This window comes from Phocoena phocoena, chromosome 14 (genome assembly GCF_963924675.1).
Source record: "Phocoena phocoena chromosome 14, mPhoPho1.1, whole genome shotgun sequence".
NCBI classification, from domain to species: domain Eukaryota; kingdom Metazoa; phylum Chordata; class Mammalia; order Artiodactyla; family Phocoenidae; genus Phocoena; species Phocoena phocoena.
The window spans coordinates 68,512,856-68,532,389 of NC_089232.1; the positions used below are offsets into that span (position 1 = coordinate 68,512,856).

A 19,534-nucleotide genomic window follows, 5' to 3' on the forward strand; every position below is an offset into this window, starting at 1 on the left:
TCTGTTTCTTTCTTTCTCCATTGTTTCCCTCAGGAAACACTTAATAAACAATTGCAAGTCACCTAGCATAGAGCTTGACATATTTTAGGTACTCAGAAAACATTTCTGGGAGGAAGGAAAGTGTTGAATTCACACCTGAGTTACTAGGACTCCTTGGCAAGTTGAATATTGACTGCTTATCTTTGTTAACAAGGGGAAATGTCATTCTCCTTAAAGCCATTCAGTGTCTCATGAGTTCACTCTGTTCCTCCTCCTATATCTTTGCTCTCTGAGGCCTTCCTTCTCTCTATAAATCTGTCTCATTTCATAAGGATTCCCCTTAGGCAGGCTTTCTTCAACCATTCCTTAAAATTCAACAGTATTTATAAACTCTGCCATACTATTTAGCATTTAATCCACAATTGATTTTATTCTTTTTCAAGTACCCATCACTGTGCTAGGCACACAGCTTAGTAAATACTTAAACTACAACTGAAACAATCATGCATACCAAGGTATAGCCTCAAGATTTGTTATGAAAGCTCTAGGAAGCAACAAACTGGGAAAAACTGGAAAATGACCCTGAAAGCTGTTAAATACCAGAATGATTTTTCAAGTGAAATTGTATTACATTTATTTTAAATACATTTGTTGGATGAACACATGACTAGGTACTGCCCTACCTGAAGGCAGAGGTCAACAGACTTTCTTTGGTATTTTCTATTTCCATGGGTCCCTATATGGCCTTCACCAACTTGGGCCTTTGGAGATTCAGGGGAAATGGAACTAAGGCTTATATGACCCTACATTAGTTTGAAAATAACATCTGAATGGCTCTCACCACGTTCCGCATGAATTTTTAATGGAGAAACAGCTAATTCTAGGGCTATGGCAGAGAATATACAAGATGAGCCTGGAGCATCTTATAATGTCAGAAAATAAGAAAGTGCTCAAAAAATAAAATGATGGAAGTATGTCAAAGGGACACAAGTACCAACTGAAAGAACTCCCAACTGCCAAAGCTGGAACAATTTGAGCAAAAAATAAATAATGTAGTGCTGGATTATAGCCTAAGGAATAAAATAAATATCCCTGAGTTCATACTTATATAAGTGAGCAGCTGAATAAATAAATGAGGGAGAAGAAACAAATCTCCCATAGAGAATTCCAATTTATGGAGATACTCCATAAATGGAGTTACTCCACCCTCAGGGATGTAGAGCATAACTCCCCACCCCTTAAGTGTGGACTATACTCAGTGATTTGCTTCCAAAGAGCAAGTATAAAGAGAGAAAGTAACTTTACAATGGTGAAACCTGGCCAAGACTACCTTAGCCAAGTGCTCAAGATTAACATCATCAGTGTAAGTCATGTTGACAGTATGTACCCTTGATACGACATGATGAGAATGACACTTCACCTTTGTGGTCTTCCTCCCCAAAACCGTAAGACAAATCCCAATTGAGGTACATTCTACAAAATACTCAACCAGTCCTCAAAACTATCAAGGTCATCAAAAACAAAGAATGTCTAAAAAACTGTCACAGCCTACAGCAGTCGAAGGAGATATGACAACTAAATGTAATCCAGGTATCCTGGATAAGATCTTGGAACAGAAAATACACATTAAGCAAAACTAGTGAAATCTGAATAAAGTATGTAATTCAGTTAATATGATAATGCTATTATTTCGTCAGTGGTGACAAATGTACCATAATAATATGTTTACAGAACTAGACGTGGGGTATATGGAAATTCTCTACTATCCTTGTACCTTTTCTGTGCATCTAAAACTATTTTAAAATAAAAAGTGTAAATATTTTGAAAATACAGTTTGGGCAACAGATGGCTACATGCTTATCTCTACAACTGTGCTTTTAATTACAGGGCGCTGGTGACAGTTTTGTGGGAGCGTTGGCCTTCTACCTGGCTTACTACCCTAATCTGTCCTTGGAAGAAATGCTCAAGAGATCCAATTTCATCGCAGCAGTCAGTGTCCAGGCTATAGGAACACAGTCATCTTATCCATACAAAAAAGACCTGCCCCTTGATCTGTTTTGATTGCTATTAACTCCAAAATAAATATACCTGGAAATAAAGTATACTTGGGGATGGCCACTCTTAACCAGCAACTTACTATGTCATCTTCTCCTTTCTTTGCAAATACTATATTCATTTACTAAGTCATCCTCAAGCCTTCATTTATTTCTTTATAATGATGATTTCTTTGCTTTTCATGCAAAAGTCAACGACAGAATTAAGGATTCCACAACGAAGACATGTACAAACAATACCACTATTCAGGAACCAGCAAACTCTACTGCCAACACATCATGATACTATAATGTAACACCATACAGCAGAGGTTGCATACAACGGTGTCTGGAGTCAGAGCAGAGTGTGTTAAATAAGCGAAGGGGGCATACAAATTGGGCCACTCAAGCAGTTCCTAAGAGGGGCAGCTGACATTCAGCTTTGCCTTTAGTGTTGTTAAAGCTTCTGGTTTTGCAAGGGAAGCCAGAAGTTTGGATGTTTATTGAAATCTTTCAACGTTTAGGTATCAGCAACTGATTTTTTTAATTGTAAATACCACCTGTGGGCTGCTTTCAGCCCATGTGCTGAATAGACAAGTCATCTGCTAAGCCAGATTCTAAGTTTTTTGAAAAAAAAGGTGATTCATGCATGTCACAGACCCTTTACACTGGGCTTAGGTAGGATCAGGTGCAAGATTTTTCTTGTAACCCAAGACCACAATGTAGAGTTTCAATCTAAAAACAGCCAAGATCTCACCTAGTACTTTAACAAAAGCTTTAACAAAAGATGCCAGAAAAATAGCTGATTGACTATCATGCCACAAGCCTCTAAGATTCAACAACTGTCTAATTTTATTTCCAGAGAGCTGCGCTCACATCCTCAGGAGATAGATTGGGCCACAGGGAAGGAACACCTGTTATTTTGGAACAACATTGGTTTCTTAATGCTTGTGGTCATGATGAACACTCTATCCTTCTCCCCTATAAATGCAGTAGGATACGTACCAGCAGAGCTCAAAATGTGAGCTGATGCTTACCTTCAGCCACAAATTTGACAAGTAAAGGAGAAAATGGGCAATTCTGAAAATCTGTAGTAAACAATAGCTCGAGTGGGAAAGTGTACAGAGCTGGGTAGGGCAGGAGTCCTTATCTGACAGGGATTTCCAAGCTGTGTGGTACCACTGCCCCAGAAGCCCTAGCCATTAGCTTTATGGAAATACACTATAGCGCCTCTTATTAAAAAAAAAAAAAAATCTAGGAGTTAAAGCAGTCCAAAGCTGTCCTAGAAAATCCTAGATACTACTTTGGAGACATGAGTTTGAGAATATGGACCAATGGCATTTTTCTAACTATATAAGCACAAATCAAAAATAGCAGTTCTCTTGGTTTCTTCTGTGTTACAGCTGGCTCCCTTCTTACCATTCCTGCTCACCGCTGCCATCTCTGTTATTGCATGGGAGTTCTTTCAAGATCATTCTGGACTGTGACTCTGCCTTTTCTGTGAAGTACAAGAAAGAACAGACTGGAAACTCTTGCACAAATCTCACTATGGAAAATTTTCTTTTCTTATGTGAAACAATGGTTATTTTTTAGGAATGTAGTTTTTAAAATTTCAAATAGTGGGGGAAAACACCACTAAGAGACAATAGTACAGGCTATTTTAATATTTTTATTAAGGGCTATAAAAATATCCAGAAAGATAAATAAATGTGATGCAATGATATATGTCCTAATATGAAGAACTCTCTTTCACTCCATTGTTTTCCTTCACAATGGCCTTCAAATCACAGGAGGCAGTGATTCCATGCCATTTCCTCTTCTTTCATTACACGCTGCAGAATTTCTGAATCAGTATCCCGCCCTCAGTCTTCTCATTTATAAATCAAATTCATTTTCAATCCATTGTTTAGAGGGAGCGTATTTTTTTCTGTTCCACAAAGAGGACTTTTTTTTTCACTGAAGGAGGAGAAAAAAGGATTGTAGCAGAAAACTAAAAAGTATCGTCACCATTTTTTAATAAAAATACGTATCAGACCATGAGCCCTCTCTTCTTTTTCTTTCCTTTGTCATGAGGATGGAGCTGACTTGCTAACTCAGTTCCTCAATCCCAGAGATCAGAGAAGACTGGAGAAAATGGTAAGGAAAACAAGGGAAGGTGCACCAGCCAATCAGCGGCATCCCTGGTACCCCACAAGGTCACATTTCAACCAATGTGAAATAATCAAATTTAAAAGAAGAAAATTACAAGCAAAAAAATGAAAAACAACGTCTTCACCCAGCTAATGTCTACTCTTGTAGGAAGTGAAGCAAGAGCTAGACTCCAGAAAAAGAGCAGTAAAAACTGAGCAGACCGGGCTTCCCTGGTGGCGCAGTGGTTGAGAGTCCGCCTGCCGATGCAGGGGACACAGGTTCGTGCCCCAGTCCGGGAGGATCCCACATGCCGCGGAGCGGCTGGGCCCGTGAGCCATGGCCGCTAAGCCTGCGCGTCCGGAGCCTGTGCTCCGCAGTGGGAGAGGCCACAACAGTGAGAGGCCCGCATACCGCAAAAAAAAAAAAAAAAAAACTGAGCAGACCACAGAAGAAAAGGAAGCCTGGCTGAAAGAGTAAATACACATTAAACCTTGTACTTTCCAGAAGTGGTTTCATATACCCAAATATAAATTTTCAAGTTTGGTAATAGATTTAACATCATAACCCAAATCTTATTATTTTAAACATCATAACAGAGTACAGCTCTCTGAAACACCCAAAACAAAAATGCTAACTGCCTGGATGAAAGATTAGAGACCAGATGCTAGGCAATTAGGTTTTCATAGTTCCTGTAATGCCCTATTATAGCACTCCATTAACATCACACATCTCTTCCTCACCACCCCCCACACACATACCCCACCTGAATTCTTCTTTGCCAAAAAAAGCCAAAAACAGTGCATCCAGGAAGATCCAGGAACTCAAAAGACTAAGACACAACAGCAACTCACCTGTCCCTACCACATATAGAGATTTTAGCTTTGTTTTTTTGTTATTTTTCTGTATCAATATGGATACCCTGTATATGAGATTCCCAAACTGTCTATGATTAAGAATTAGCTAGGGAGCTTATTTAAATACACTCCTACTTCTTACCTCCACCTCTACCCTAATTCTGGTTCTGTAGAACTAGAGGGGGACTGGAAGTCTGTATTTTTTCAAAACCCTCAGATGATTCTGATGAGCAGCTGAAATTAATAACCATTAACCAGTCAACAGAATTTTATCTATAAAGTTAATTTAAAATACATATTTTATTACTTTGTATATAGGGATATTTTTAATAAACTTCAAATCATCTAATATTAAACATAAGTAGGACTCATGCTCCTTCAAAGTCCAAGGAAGACTACAAAGCATTATAAGACAGTAGTAAAGAACCCAAACAGCTCCCTACCAGACAATGTTATTCATTGCAAGAAATACTTCCCCCATGTTTTTCTACATGGAACTAAAAAATGGATAAAAAAAAGAATTTGTCTCATGGATAACCAGTCAGGAGATTATTTAAATGACCTTGAACAGAAATAACTGATGAATATTAGTAAAGCAAGGCTTTATTCATAAAAATTTTGATTTACTTGCTGCATTCCTTCCCTTAATTCAAAGAATAAATATTTATGTTCACAGAACTGTGCTAGGCAAAGTGGAATTTATGAAAGCGTAAAAGTCCCTGATTTAACAGCAGTGTATCATGAGGTGCCTGTATGGATGTCCAGGAAGCCCCGCAGGAACCTAAAGATCAAAGGGGACTGGAATGGTGAGGGAAACGCCTCACAGAGAGGGTCAGGTTTAGCCTCTGAAGCAGCAGCAGCATCTGGATGAGCTGAAACAGGAAAGGGCATGTAGTGTAGAGAAATGGCGATAGGAGGTAAGAATGACAGTGCTGACCACAGGGGAAGGTCCTGATTAAAAAAAAAAAGAAAACAGACTAATATGGCTCCATGTAATAGAAAAAATATGGGGCCTGGAGTCAAAAAGATTGGGTTCAAACCTGGGTGCCACCATTTATCTACTGTGAGTCCTTGGGCAAATTTCTCAAAATACTCTTCCTTCAGTTTTCTTCCCTATGAGAGGGATAACTCCATCTCCCTCACACGTTGCCAGACAGCAAACACTCAGTAGGTGTTAGATGAGTTGAAATGACACGCTGCTATCCACAATCATAAACATAAATTAATTTTCTGTCAAAATATTTGCTGCTTAATTCACAGAAGAATGAATCTGTCAAGTTCTTCCCCTACATCTAACCTAAATCTATTCTGCTTCAATTAAAGTCTATATTGTCTTGTTTAGTCATCCAAGGAATTAAAACTGACAAGTTTTCATTTTCTTTATAATAAACCTTCATATATTTAACAAAGTTTAATAAGCTTATGCCTCAACCTTTAATCCTTCCTCCTTGGAAATTTGCATCTAGTTTCATATGAGGAAAAGGAGTTTGAAAGGACTTGGGCTGGTTCTAGCCATAGAGTATACCATAAAGTCCTCAAATAATTGGGAATTTTTCCATGTTTCCTTGCCTGATTTCCTTCATAAAGCAGACAAGGAAAACATTACCCTTAAACTAACCATTTATTCACTGCAGTAAAATATGCTGGGAGAAATGCCAAGCTATTTGGTACCCTGGGCAATGGGGCAGGCCGCAAGGCAAATATCACTCAAGTGTCCACGGCATTCAGTAAGTGGGCAGAAAGCCAAGCGCTCTGCTATCCCAGAACATTCCCTTCTTCAGAAGAGACAAAGTTGTGCTGCTATGGCTCCAACCATTGCTTATCAGAAAAGCTCTAATCATCTGTTTGAAATTTATATGAATCTTTTCTTCCACTTTCAACTTACAGTCAGAACTGTTTATGGCTGTATCCTTTCCCAATCTCAAAACTTAAAATCAGTCTGACAAATAATAAGCTCCTAACACCCCCATACAACAGTGAAAATTCCAATACATTTTCACACTTAAAATATCAGAGAAGGTTATGCAATCAACATTTATTAATGTCGTATAAGTTCCTAAAAAACTCTATAATGGAGCTAAAATGCTAGAGAAACAACTACTTTATTGTAAAGTTCATCACTTTGGGTTTTCACCAGCTGATACAAAGAAATCAGAGGGAGAAAACCACCACACCAATCCAATATCACATTGCTATGGTCTGAATGTTTGCGTTCCCCCAAATTTATGTCGAAATCCTAACCTCCAAAGATGATGGTATTAGGAGTTAGGGCCTTGGGGAGGTGCTTTGGTCATGAGGGTGGAGCCTTCATGAATGCGATTCATTCTCTTATAAAAGAGACTCCAGAGCTTGCCTGCCCCTCCACCATGTGAGAACACAGCAAGAAGAACCCCTTCCTATGAACTTGAAGAGGGCCCTCGCCAGAAAGCAACCATGCTGGCACCTTGATCTCGGACGTCCCAGGTCCCAGAACTCTAAGAAAGATCTGTTGTTTATGAGTCACCCAGTCTGTGGTACTTTGTTATATCAACCCAGACTAAAACACATACCTTATCATTCTAATAATTTTTCCACCATATGAGATGTCATCCTGAAATTCAGACTCCTAATTATCAGGTACAAACCCCTTTTTATTATAATAAAGAACGACCAGAAATTTTAACACCAAAAATACAGCAGGAAATTTTATTTCTGTTAAAGAATGGAATTTATACCAATTTTAGGCTGACAACTGGGCTTCTCAAAGCCTTTTTTAAATGCCTCCTTACATTGGTACAGCCCTCATTTTTTTTTAAGGTGGTATTATTTTTGTTTTTCTTAGACACTGACGAATACAGCATAATGAACAGTGGCTGTGAGACCTTCTGTACAAACTCTGAAAGCCGCCAGTAAGGTAGCTGTCAGCCAGATTCGCATTAATGCCCAACCACAGTTCACGCACCAGTAAGTGAGTTTTAGCTTCCCATGAAATCTCTCGATAACAGGTCCATACGTACAGTGATTCCGGGCCTAGACTTGGAGTCAGACAGTCCTGAGTTCAAATTTGTATTCTGTCACATATTTTAGCTGTATGTCCTTGATTAAGATCCTTGGTACCAGATTCCTAACCTATAAAATGGGGTTCAGATTGCCTGGAGAGTATGGGTGCTTATGTTACTATGCATTCACATATCCGAAGACCTGAAGACTTGTGTAGGTAAACAAAGAACACAGAATTTTCCATTTGGTCTGGTTATTCACAAGCACTAGCTTGTTTCCTTTCTCTCAAGGATCACTGTCTTTTGTTGCCTATATTGTCCTTTTGTTGTTGTTGAGTTTCAAGTGAGAAAGTAAATTCGGTCCCATTGCTCCATCTTGGCCACAAGTGAGTCGATCAGGTCTTGTTCTTAGTTAAAGAAAAAGCTGATTATGATATTAAGTGCCTATCTTTCATTATATAATGGATTAATTTGGAGAAATAAGATTCTAGCACCAATTTCAACTCTGATCACCAACGAGGTGTCTCACAATTCAACTCAACTCTGACACTATCCGCCTGGAGATAGTAACTCAGGAACAGCCAGATGGAAGTGACGCATAGGGCAAGGTACAGGGAAGGGGAGTGAAGCTTCCGTGCCCTCTCTAAGCACGCCAGTCTCCCAGAATCGCCACGTGATTACCAACCCAGAAGCTCCGGCACTGCCATTATTAACAAGCAATTATAAAGGGGCTGTTTAGAAGCAACGGCACAAAAATGAGATGAATGGCCTGCAGTTTTGTTTGTTAATTAGTTAATTAGTTTTGTTAGTTAATTTTGCATAAATTGGCTCATGAAATCCAAAAACAGGATAGGCTACCACCAACAGTAATCGGGGTGCTGACCCTTTTTATCTGGACTTTGGAACATTTGTCTCTTTCAGACAAATGTTTCTATCCACTAAGGCCATTTACAGTTATCACTTACTATGGCATTCTAGCAGATGGTACAAAACAGAAAATGAAATTTCCTACCCTCCTGCTCTAATATATAGACAGCATACTCCTTTAACTCGAATCTGGACCTAATTACTTGCCACTGTTGGGCAGACGACCCCAGCAGAACATTCCCTCCCTTTTTCAAGACACTCTTCTCTGTTTCCAGAACAATATCCCCTATTCTATTTACATGGCTGCTTTCTCACCTTCAAATCTTTGGTTAACCATCTCCTACTGGATAGACTTTCCCTGAACTATCCTATCTAAATGATAAAGGTAGGATCCACCTCCCCGCCAACTTCATCCTGTATCTCAGCATCCTGCTTGTTTCTCTCATAGAACTTAGCATAATTTGTCATTTTTCCTTTCTCTCCCTTCCAAAACCAGACTGTAAGTGCCAGTACCACAGGTATTGAGTCTATCTTGTGTCTTCGTATATCCCAGCACCTGGGATACTAACTAGCACCATGGTAAACTTTCAATATGTACTTGGAATGAATGCTATAGTGACAAAGGGGCCACAAAACTGCCCAAGATGTTCAGCATCAATCTGAAAAGGGCATCAGGCCTTGAAAGCATTTGAATTTATTATGGAGCAACTTCTCTGAATCTTACCTACTGGATCATAATGCAAGAGAGTCAGTTTCTCCCGCAGTCGGCTTCTCTTAGTGTTGAAGGAAAAACCAGTTCCAGCTTGGCTCAACATTTTCACCAGAATTGTTCTAAGATTTAAAAGCAAATTGTTACAAGCTGAGGAAACAGAATAAAATCAGTCATGGGGGGATGGCACATTCTGAGAACCCTATACAGCAGTATTACTTGTGAGACATCACTTAAGCCTTAAATTCAGTTCTAAGACAGCCTATTTTTCTATAAATCACAGCTTGAATGGTTCTGATTCCCAAGATTTGTTCCATTACGCAGGGTGCCTTGGTAATGACCTAACCAAAGCAACAAGAACAATCAAACCACACTGTGGGAACAGACTCAGACACCCACCTTTTAGAAAGAGCAGAAGTCAGGAGTGGGAAAAATACCAAGTACTGGTAACCCTAGCTGGCCAGTCAGGAAGATGGCTGTCTCAGAAGAGCCCTATCTTCCACAGATGAGTAATAAGAGTAAAATCAGGAAAGGACAGAATAAAGGTATTGGAACTTTTGCATTGACAATGTGCAAAACCTTGTTCCCCTTTATATTCTGTTTAAGTTGTTTAAGTTCTAGTCATCCAAAGCATTAAAGTTCATGTTTTGCCTCACTGGACCTTTTAATACCTCATACTATTTGTTATTCTTGCACATGTCTTGTCTCCCTATGTAGATCATGCTATTTGATTTCTCATCTAAGTCCAAAAAAGAATTTGAAGCATTCAAATATACAATATATCTAAGATATATTACACATCTTTGCATCCCTTTCAATATACAGCACAGTGCCTCATACTAAGAGGGATATAATATCTGTTGATTAAGATAGACAATAATTGGGCTTCCCTGGTGGCACAGTGGTTGAGAGTCTGCCTGCCGATGCTGGGGACACGGGTTCGTGCCCCGGTCTGGGAAGATCCCACATACCGCGGAGCGGCTGAGCCTGCGCGTCCGGAGCCTGTGCTCCGCAACAGTGAGAGGCCCGCGTACCGCGAAAAAAAAAAAAAAAAAAAAAAAAAAGATAGACAATAATTAGTCATTCATTCAAAAAGATTCAACAAATATTAAGTGCTTACTCTGTGGAAAGCACTATAGGAAATGCAAAGCCCTGTAAGTCCACATCTGCACCTTGGAGAACTAACAGTAATAGTATGGAAGGTGGGCCTCCCTGGTGGTGCAGTGGTTGAGAGTCCACCTGCCGATGCAGGGGACACGGGTTCGTGCCCTGGTCTGGGAGGATCCCACATGCCGTGGAGTGGCTGGGCCTGTGAGCCATGGCCGCTGAGCCTGCGCGTCCGGAGCCTGTGCTCCGCAACAGAAGAGGCCACAACAGTGAGAGGCCCGCGTACCGCAAAAAAAAAAAAAAAAAAAAAAAAAAGAAAATAGTATGGAAGGTGAGTTGTGTACACAAGGTCTGTAAGGCAAGACATACATGACAAATGGCACAAGGATTCAAAGAACATGACAGGCAGGGAGCATCTCTAAAGAAACTGAAGGCATGGGAAATTCCTACAGAACCTGAAGGTGGGAAATAAATAACTGGACTGTGGGAAAAGCTATATTAATCAATAAAAAATATTGAGGGTAAAACACTAACATACATGTGTTTCATTAACTTTAATCCAAAAAACCTACTTTTAAGGATCTGTGATGTGTCTTGGGTTGTAAACAAAAGCTGCTTTAGAATTTTTCTATTTTTAACACAGAAAATCTTACTTTGGTTATTGCCTACAAAATTTATTTTGAAATACCAGTTTGGTATTTATAGTCTCTCTGGTACAGCATGAAATCTTTAGCCTTTGCTATTTTTGAAATGCTTACACCATGAAGGCAAAGGATTACAAAACTCAATAAAACAGGCTCTGTCGATTAATCAAATCACAGCTTGTTCTGCTCGATTCCTGTAGTGGGCTCCAGACAAAAGTCCCTTGGTCCTCAACTTGAGGAAACAGAATTGCAGTGGTAGTCCAAAGAGAGCACGGGGACCCTGATGATTTGTTTAGGAACAAGACAGCAAGAGCAACTTTCTTTTTTTTTTTGCTGTGTTGGGTCTTCGTTTCTGTGCGAGGGCTTTCTCTAGTTGTGGCAAGCGGGGGCCACTCTTCATCACGTTGTGCGGGCCTCTCACTATCGCGGCCTCTCTTGTTGCAGAGCACAGGCTCCAGACGTGCAGGCTCAGTAGTTGTGGCTCACGGGCCTAGTTGCTCCGTGGCATGTGGGATCCTCCCAGACCAGGGTTCGAACCTGTCCCCGGCATTAGCAGGCAGATTCTTAACCACTGCGCCACCAGGGAAGCCCAAGAGCAACTCTTAGTAAATTATTTGAATGTTCACTTAAGTAGGTCAGTTGGGAAGGAGGGAAAATATTTTTTGAAATAGTTCATAGGGCCAAAATAATTCAAGTAACTAATCCTCAAATCAACTTTTAGAAAATTGAAGCCAAATGCTTAATTTCACACAAGGATTCATTGGCAGCAGTGGGACTGATGAATCTAACATAAACAAGTGAAGTTTAAAAAGAGAAAAACTTTTACTTACTTTGACTTGGTCTTGGCAACTTTTTTGTAGGGAGGAAAGAGAAAAGAAAAATAACGATTTATTATCTTGCTTATGCAAAGCTCATATAATGTCAGGATAATCAAAATTATTTAAATCATGAAGTAGGCCATAAATTGTCACTCAAGTCACTACTCCCTAGCTATTAGGGATCCCATTAGGATTTTATAGAAGGTTTTTAAAAATCCAATCAGACCACCACAGTTCTGGATGTAATGCTATGCAGTCTCTTTTCAGTTGGACTGGTTACCTTTTTTTTTTTTTTTTTTTTTTGGTTACCTTTTAAATCTTCCTAAACTAAGATCTGCTCCACTTGCTCCTCTTCTAAGGTGCAAACACTTGAACTAGAACAAGCCTCTTGTTTGATAAGTTAACCTGTGCAAACTCCAACAACCATCACATCAGGTGGGGAAGTGAAACTAACTCTAACCGGGAAGTCAGCCTGGTGCATGGAAGAACACTATCTTGGGAGTCAGAGGGCTTCTTTCCCAGCCCAGCTGTATGACCTAGAGTCAATCACTGCTCTTCATCTTTAGAGTTCTAGACGACTGAACTAGAGGTTTTCCCCAGTTAGCACGTCCGGAGATTCTACTGAAACACCGCTACAGAGGGCGGGGGAAAGCGCCCCACTCCTGACGGGCTGACTCTACAGTCCGAACGAACCGCAACTGATCCAGAACCAGCGCCGCAGACCCCCGAGACCCACTAGCCCCGCAGTGAGCGAGGGGCGGGTCATGCCGGGCGCTGTAGTCCTGAAAGCCTGGGAAGTCGCAGCGGCAGCTTCCCAACCGGCGCGCGCACCCCACCCCGCAACGTCCCGGGCCCCGCCTGTCACGGCCTCCCGCCCCCGCTGCAGGCCCTGCCACCGCCTCCAGCCCCACTTACAGGTAACCGCGGATAGGAACATGGCGACAGCAGCCTCGGAAACAAGTCCGAATTCCCTCAACAAATAACTGCTTCCGGGGCACAGGCCTGTTCCGGAAGAGGATACCGGGAGTGCTCCGAAGCCACGCCCCCCTATTTAAATCTCAGGGCTGAACCCGCCTCAATCCTGTGTTCTTTACACTCCAGGCGTCTCTTTCGTGGTGCTGGAGTGTGGAGTCCCCTCCCGTTTTGGAGAGGGCCTTTGTTATCGCTCGAGGTTCGCGCCCCAGGCCCTGACTCCTACTTCTGGGTCAGAGTTAGGTGCTTTCCATACATGTTTCATAAATAATCGCAGCCGCCTACATTAAAGCCACAGGAACTCCCTATGTTCCTCAGCCGCTTCGGGCTATCGGGCTCCCGCGTTATTTCCTTAAATTTGTTGCCTTTTTTTGCCTCCTCTGGCCCATCTCCGTCTCCACCTAGTTAACATCTACTCTTCAGTCCCTCCAGAACTGAGAACTCCACCTGAATATCCCTATTCCTTAATTATATGTTGGATTTCTAGGAGGGCAGGGCCCTGTGCATCTTGTTAACTGCTGTATCTAAGCACCTGCGTGGCAATAGGGACCGAATAGCTGAGATTGGGAGCGCTGACATAACTTGCTTAATGTCACAAAACTAGTAAACGGCAAAGTCAGAATTTGAACCCAGATTTTGTCTGACTGCAAAGACTCATGCCTTTCCCTCTAGACATTGGGACCTAACCACTTTGCCATCTTCCAATCTTTACCTCTCCACAAGGAACCTGGGCTCCTTCAACACCAGGTACTTCAGCAGAAACCTCATTTCCCAATAATCAGGACTTAAGGATTTTTTTTCCAATCTGTGATTTTACCTATATATTAAATTTTACAAACATGTGAAAGATTTATTCTCATGCATCATCCTCACTGCAAGTAATAAAATTATTAAAAAGAGAAAATGTAGCTCTCCAATACAATACAACACAATTTTTAAAATTAGGACTGTCCTTGCCCTTAGTACCTCTAATGTTTTTTGTTTTCCCCATAACTTAATTCCAGCAACTGAGCACCCTCTAGGTGCCCAAACCCTTCCTTACCTTGTGCAGTTCAGCTGCTGACAAACAAGAGCTTCAGGTGTTCAAGAAGGTAAGGTTTCTTATTTAGGAAATTCCTTTTGGGGATCTATAGGAAAGGAACACAGGACTGGAAGCCAAGGGACGTGAATTCTAGTGTTTGTTCTGTCCCTTAGAAAGTCATTTCAACTCTTCAGACCTCAGTTTCGGGCCCAGTGTGGGCACTGGATCAGTGATTCTCATTCCTGAAGGTATATCAGTCATCTAGGGTTCTTTAAAAGACCTGGATGCCAGAGGAGAGGCCCAGAGTCTGTACAGTATTTCTTCCCCCTCCCCAATTTTCTATGAAGCATTTCAAATATATCAAAAAGTAGAAAGGATAGTATAATGAACAAACTATATACCCAATTCAACAAATGTTAAGATTCTGCTATGTATATGGAATTTTAAAAAATATGCATATATATATGGTTAGGGTTTTTGGCTAAGCTGTGCAAATGCAAATTGGAGACATAACCTTTCACTCCTAAATATTTAAGTATGTATCTCTCAAGAATAAGATCATTATACCTACAATAGTGTGTTTATTCCTTAAAAAAGTAATAGTTTGCGGGAGAAGCTGGGTAAGAGGGAGCAGTATATTCACGGAAGTCCCCGAGGACTTCCAGCCTCTGCAGAGGAGAAGAAGGAAATGGAAGACAAAGTGACTAGTGCAGAGAAAGCTGAAGAAGCAAAATTAAAAGCAAGATACCCTCATCTGGGACAAAAGCCTGGAGGTTCAGATTTTTTAAGGAAAGATTGCAGAAAGGGCAAAAATATTTTGATTCTGGGGATTACAACATGGCTAAAGCAAAAATGAAGAACCAGCAACTTCCTACTGCAGCCCCAGATCAGACAGAGGTCACTGGTGACCACATTCCCACTCCACAGGACCTTCCTCAACAGAAACCATCTCTTATTGCTAGCAAGCTGGCTGGCTAATTAAAAGAGCTGAACGGCATGAATCTTCTAATTCCCATTATTTCTCTTTAATATGTTACTTCTCTACTTTTTATTTCCTTTCACTAAGTCATTTGAGAATTATGGCTATGCAGGTAGTGGTAGTGTGTATGTAAGGGAATATACATGTGTAGAGTTTTGATTCGTTTAACAGTGCACTGATAAAAAGAACATGTTAGAGCAACATAACCTACTTGAAAATAATTGTATATATTACCTAACTTCTAGTGTAGGGCTGGTTCCAACAAGTAACAAGCAAGTTTTACAATTTTAATGCTTTGGCTTTCTTTAATTCATCTTAATTATAGCTTTGTGTGTTACTCTTATTTAACATAACCTCTATTGTATTGATTTCCTCTGCATTTTCCTTTTGGATTTTGTAAAACAGAAGTTTAAGACCACAAGTTAGAAGAAAGGTCACATATTTCAAACACAAATAGATCGGGCTTCAAAAGATTTGTATCCTGTGCTTGAACTTGAATGGCCTTAAATCTGTTTCAGCTTTAACAATAGAATTTTACTTGGGCAATATTTGCCCATTCTGGTGTAACTTATGTGACTCTAGCGCTTAACAGCCGCTGTTGAAGCTAGTATTCCTATTCAGGTCTGTAGTGTTAGAATACCTTCTGTTGTTGAAGATGTGAATGAAGCGTGCATGTGCATCCACTGTTGAATTCACTTTTGTGCCATTTTTGTAAACACAGTAGTTTTGCACGACCTCTCAAAAAAAAATTGATAGTTTCCTCATCTCTAAGCCATAGGCAAATTGTCTTTTATGGCTGGTTTCTGCAAAAGCAGTGTCCAGTCTGGGACTTCCCTGGCCGTCCAGTAGTTAAGACTCCATGCTTCCAATGCAGGGGGTGCAGGTTCAATCCCTGGTTGGGGAATTAAGATCCTGCATGCCATGTGGCATGGCCAAACAATTTTTTTAAATAAAATTGCAAAACAAAATGTCCAGTCAAGGTTCATACGTTACCTTTAGTTGTCATAAACCTTTAATCTCTTTCAAATCTAAAACAAAACCCCTCACTTTTTCTTTATCGTGATACTGAATTTTTAAAGAGACTGAGCTAGTTTCTTGTGGAGTGTCTCGTATACTGAATTTGTCCGATTGTTTTCTTATGTGGTCATTTTATTTATTCTTCTATCCCCTGTGTTTCCTGTAAGTTGGAAGGTAAATCTAAAGGCTTGAGTAGATTTCATTTAAAACACTTTTGACAAGAGGACATGATGCTCTCAGCTTCATATCCCAACATATCAGGAGGTCCAGAATGTCAGGTTGTCCCACTGCTAGTGCCAGGTTGGCTGATCTCCGGATCTCTCCGTTGTAAAAGTAGATTTTGTTTCTCTTTGCAGTTTTCTGTAGGGTGGTACTTTGGCATATGAGAATATCCTGCTCCCCAAGAACCTTTCCTCATGGTTTTAGCATCCACTGATGATCTTTTTTTTGACTCAGGAATTACATTTGGGGGTACACAATGGTAATTTTTCTAACATTTCACTTCTTATTCATTTGCTAGTTTTCTTCTGTAAAGAAGAGCTTTCTAGGGACTTCCCTGGTGGTCCAGTGGTTAAAACTCTGTGCTTCTGCTGCAGGGGATTCTGGTTCAATCCCTGGTCGGGGAACGAATATCCTGCATTTTGCATGCCTGTGCAGCATGACCAAAATTTTTTTAAATTAAATAAATAAATAAAAGCAGAGCTTTCTATAAGCAGTTGAGGCTGAATTATAGTTCCTCCTAAAAAGTCAGGGTAAATGCTAATTATTTTCTCTTTAATTACTAACATTCAGAGTAAGAACTTGGCATGAGTCACTTCCAGTGGTGGCAAAGAGGTTTTCCCCTTTCTGTAATTTTCTTTAACTTTTTAGTATCGCTTTAACGGATTTTTATTCACTGTTTTATAATCAAACGTGGTCATTATTATTTTTGATGTTTGAATTTTCCCAAAGTAGGTCATTAGGCTTCCCTTCAAGTTGGTCCAATGTTTTGTTTTGTTTTTTTAATAACTTTATTAATTTATTTATTTTTTTCTGTTTTGGGTCTTCGTTGCTGCACACGGGCTTTCTCTAGTTGCAGCAAGCAGGGCATACTCTTCATTGTGGTGCACGGGCTTCTCTTGTGGCACAGCCCAGGCTCTAGGCGCGTGGGCTTCAGTAGTTGTGGCACATGGGCTCAGTACTTGTGGCTCACGGGCTCCAGAGTGCAGGCTCAGTATTTGTGGCGCACAGGCTTAGTTGCTCCGTGGCATGTGGGATCTTCCCGGACCAGGGCTCGAACCCACTTCCCCTGCCTTGGCAGGAGGTTTCTTAACCACTGCGTCACCAGGGAAGTCTCCAATGTCCTTTTGACACACTTCCTTCCTTGCTTTCTGTCACCAGCTGTCTCAGGTTGGCCTTGTACTTTCCCTGGCCCAAACCTGGAATCAGCCATTTCTCCAAGGTACTCTGATTCCTTTTTGTAGAAGCCACAATCTGATGCACAGCCACTGGACTAGATCTTAGTGGATTTCAAGCTTTATTTTAAACCATAGAATCTTCATTCAAATGAAATCTGTCTCCGGAGCTCATCTCTTGAGGGATGTCCTCAGAATCCTAGACTCCACAGGTCACAGAAACTCTGGACTGTGGAATGGCCACATTCTCTTCCAGAGCTGTTGCTCCGGATTCCAGTTTGAGGTTTCAAACCCCACCCACAGGCCCTGCAGCCCTTTGTCATACTTCCCATTACGTACCTCCTTCTCACACTGTCTGACCACGCGGAGGACTGGTCCAGCTAGGAGAGAGCCCTGGAGACACCTTGGCAGCAGCAGGAACAGCCTGGAGCAGAAGACCACTTAAGACCTCTGCTGCCTCAGAGATAGGAAACAACACTTCAGAAACAATTCGGGACCACAGTTAGAGTATCTGCCATAGACTGAATGTTTGTGTACACCCACCCCCCAGCCCCACACTAAATTCATGTGTTGAAACCTAATCCCCAGTGTGATGGTGTTTGCAAGTGGGGCCTTTGGGAGGTGATGAGGTCATGAAGGCAGATCCAGTCCTTGGATCTCATCTCTGTCTACACTCATTCCCTTGATGGTCACATCCGGTTTGTTTTTAAAAATCTACAAGCTGAAGACTTTCAGATTTATGTCTCCAGTCCCAACCTTTCCTCCTAACTTCAGGTTAGTGTGTTTAACTGCCTACTTGACATCACACGTCCACAATCAAATTCCCAAACTCCTGCTGCACCCCACAGGCTTCCTCTAAATCAGTATGTGACAATTCCATTTTTCCAGTTGCTCAAATAAAAACCCCGGCGGCCAACTTGACACCTCTTTCTCCTACACCCTATATCTAATCCATCAACAAATCCTGTCACTCAAATGTCACCTGATCAGTGAGGCCACTCTATGTAAAAAAGCAATACACACACACAGTCCCTATTCTCCTTACTCCACTTTATATTTTCCTACAGCACTTATCACCATTTAATATTATTTGTGTACTTGTTGATTTCCTTATTGTCTATCTTCGTTCACGAGAATGTAAACATCTTAAGATCAGGAATTTTGTCTTATTCACTTACTGCTGTATTCTGGTGCCTAGAACAATGCCTGCTGCCTCTATTAAATATCTGTTGAATAAATGAATGAATAAATCTGAGAAGAGAGGCACCATACAAATGCTAAATTACTGGGAATTCCCTGGCGGTCTAATGGTTAGGACTCCGTGATTTCACTGCCAAGGGCCCAGGTTCAATCCCTGATCGGGGAACTAAGATCCCACAAGCCACGAGGCATAGCCAAAGACAAAACAAACAAACAAAAGACAAATGTTAAATTATTATATGGCAAACAATGGTAAGTATTTGTATATTGTTGATTGTTTCAGGCTTCAGAACTTATGATTACTTTTTAAAAGAGAAGCATGTACACTGTTTCTTGAAATTCTTGAATGGAGTAGAAAGGAAGCAGTGGCTTTCCAGTCTCATTTCTTCAACATGCATCCACGTGTTATTTACACCTCACACTTCGTCGGCAGTCGGTAAGTGTTAATTAAAATGTTTATTAATACAGATGTAATTCATGATCTGGGGTGTGTATGTTTGCTTGAATTTACATAATGAGCCCTCTGTGCCTTACTAAAGTGAAGAACAATTAGATCATCCTGGAAGCCCAAATAGAAAGGGTATAGTCCTTATGGGAGGGGCACTCACCCTCTTTCTGCAGCTGGGAGAAGGTACAGCCGTTTAACCTAGATTCTTAACCCAGGGAAGTAGATGGAGGAAAAGAACAAATCTTAAGAGCACCTATTATGTGTCCTGCACCGGGATCGCTGGTCTGCCTCCCTGCTGGCATCGAAGTCCCCTGAGGGCCAGAGCTTCTGAATCTCCGTATATTTCCACCCCCAACAGTAGGAGCTCCTAACACAAGGCAGCTG

The 19,534-nt window shown here is 41.0% G+C and overlaps 2 protein-coding genes and 1 pseudogene across 2 annotated transcripts in view; 2 read left to right on the forward strand and 1 right to left on the reverse strand.

The window, feature by feature from the left end:
- RBKS (ribokinase) overlaps positions 1 to 2,159 on the forward strand; it is a 73,724-nt gene extending 71,565 nt beyond the window's left edge. Inside the window, exon 8 of the mRNA XM_065891321.1 lies at positions 1,867 to 2,159. Within this exon, the coding sequence (XP_065747393.1) occupies positions 1,867 to 2,040 (174 nt within the window). The 3' untranslated portion in view covers positions 2,041 to 2,159. The remainder of the gene's footprint in view (positions 1 to 1,866) is intronic.
- A 1,508-nt stretch (positions 2,160 to 3,667) lies between these two features.
- On the reverse strand, positions 3,668 to 13,122 carry MRPL33 (mitochondrial ribosomal protein L33). The gene is made up of 4 exons (XM_065890977.1): positions 13,035 to 13,122; positions 12,132 to 12,150; positions 9,566 to 9,672; positions 3,668 to 3,968 (listed from the first exon to the last, which is right to left on the reverse strand). The coding sequence occupies exons 1-4, from the start codon at positions 13,054 to 13,056 to the stop codon at positions 3,919 to 3,921; spliced, it is 198 nt and encodes a 65-aa protein (XP_065747049.1). The 5' UTR covers positions 13,057 to 13,122; the 3' UTR covers positions 3,668 to 3,918.
- A 1,657-nt stretch (positions 13,123 to 14,779) lies between these two features.
- LOC136133700 (cAMP-regulated phosphoprotein 19 pseudogene) lies at positions 14,780 to 15,090 on the forward strand (annotated as a pseudogene).
- Positions 15,091 to 19,534: the final 4,444 nt, after the last annotated feature.

Excerpts from the sequence above, each read along its gene's own strand:
- MRPL33 (XM_065890977.1), bottom strand. The coding sequence starts at position 13,056 with ATGTTCCTATCCGCGGTTACCT. Across the intron at positions 3,969-9,565 it reads CTTGCATTATGATCCAGTAG|TGAAAAAAAAAGTCCTCTTT; the intron begins GTAAGATTCAGA and ends CTCCTCCTTCAG.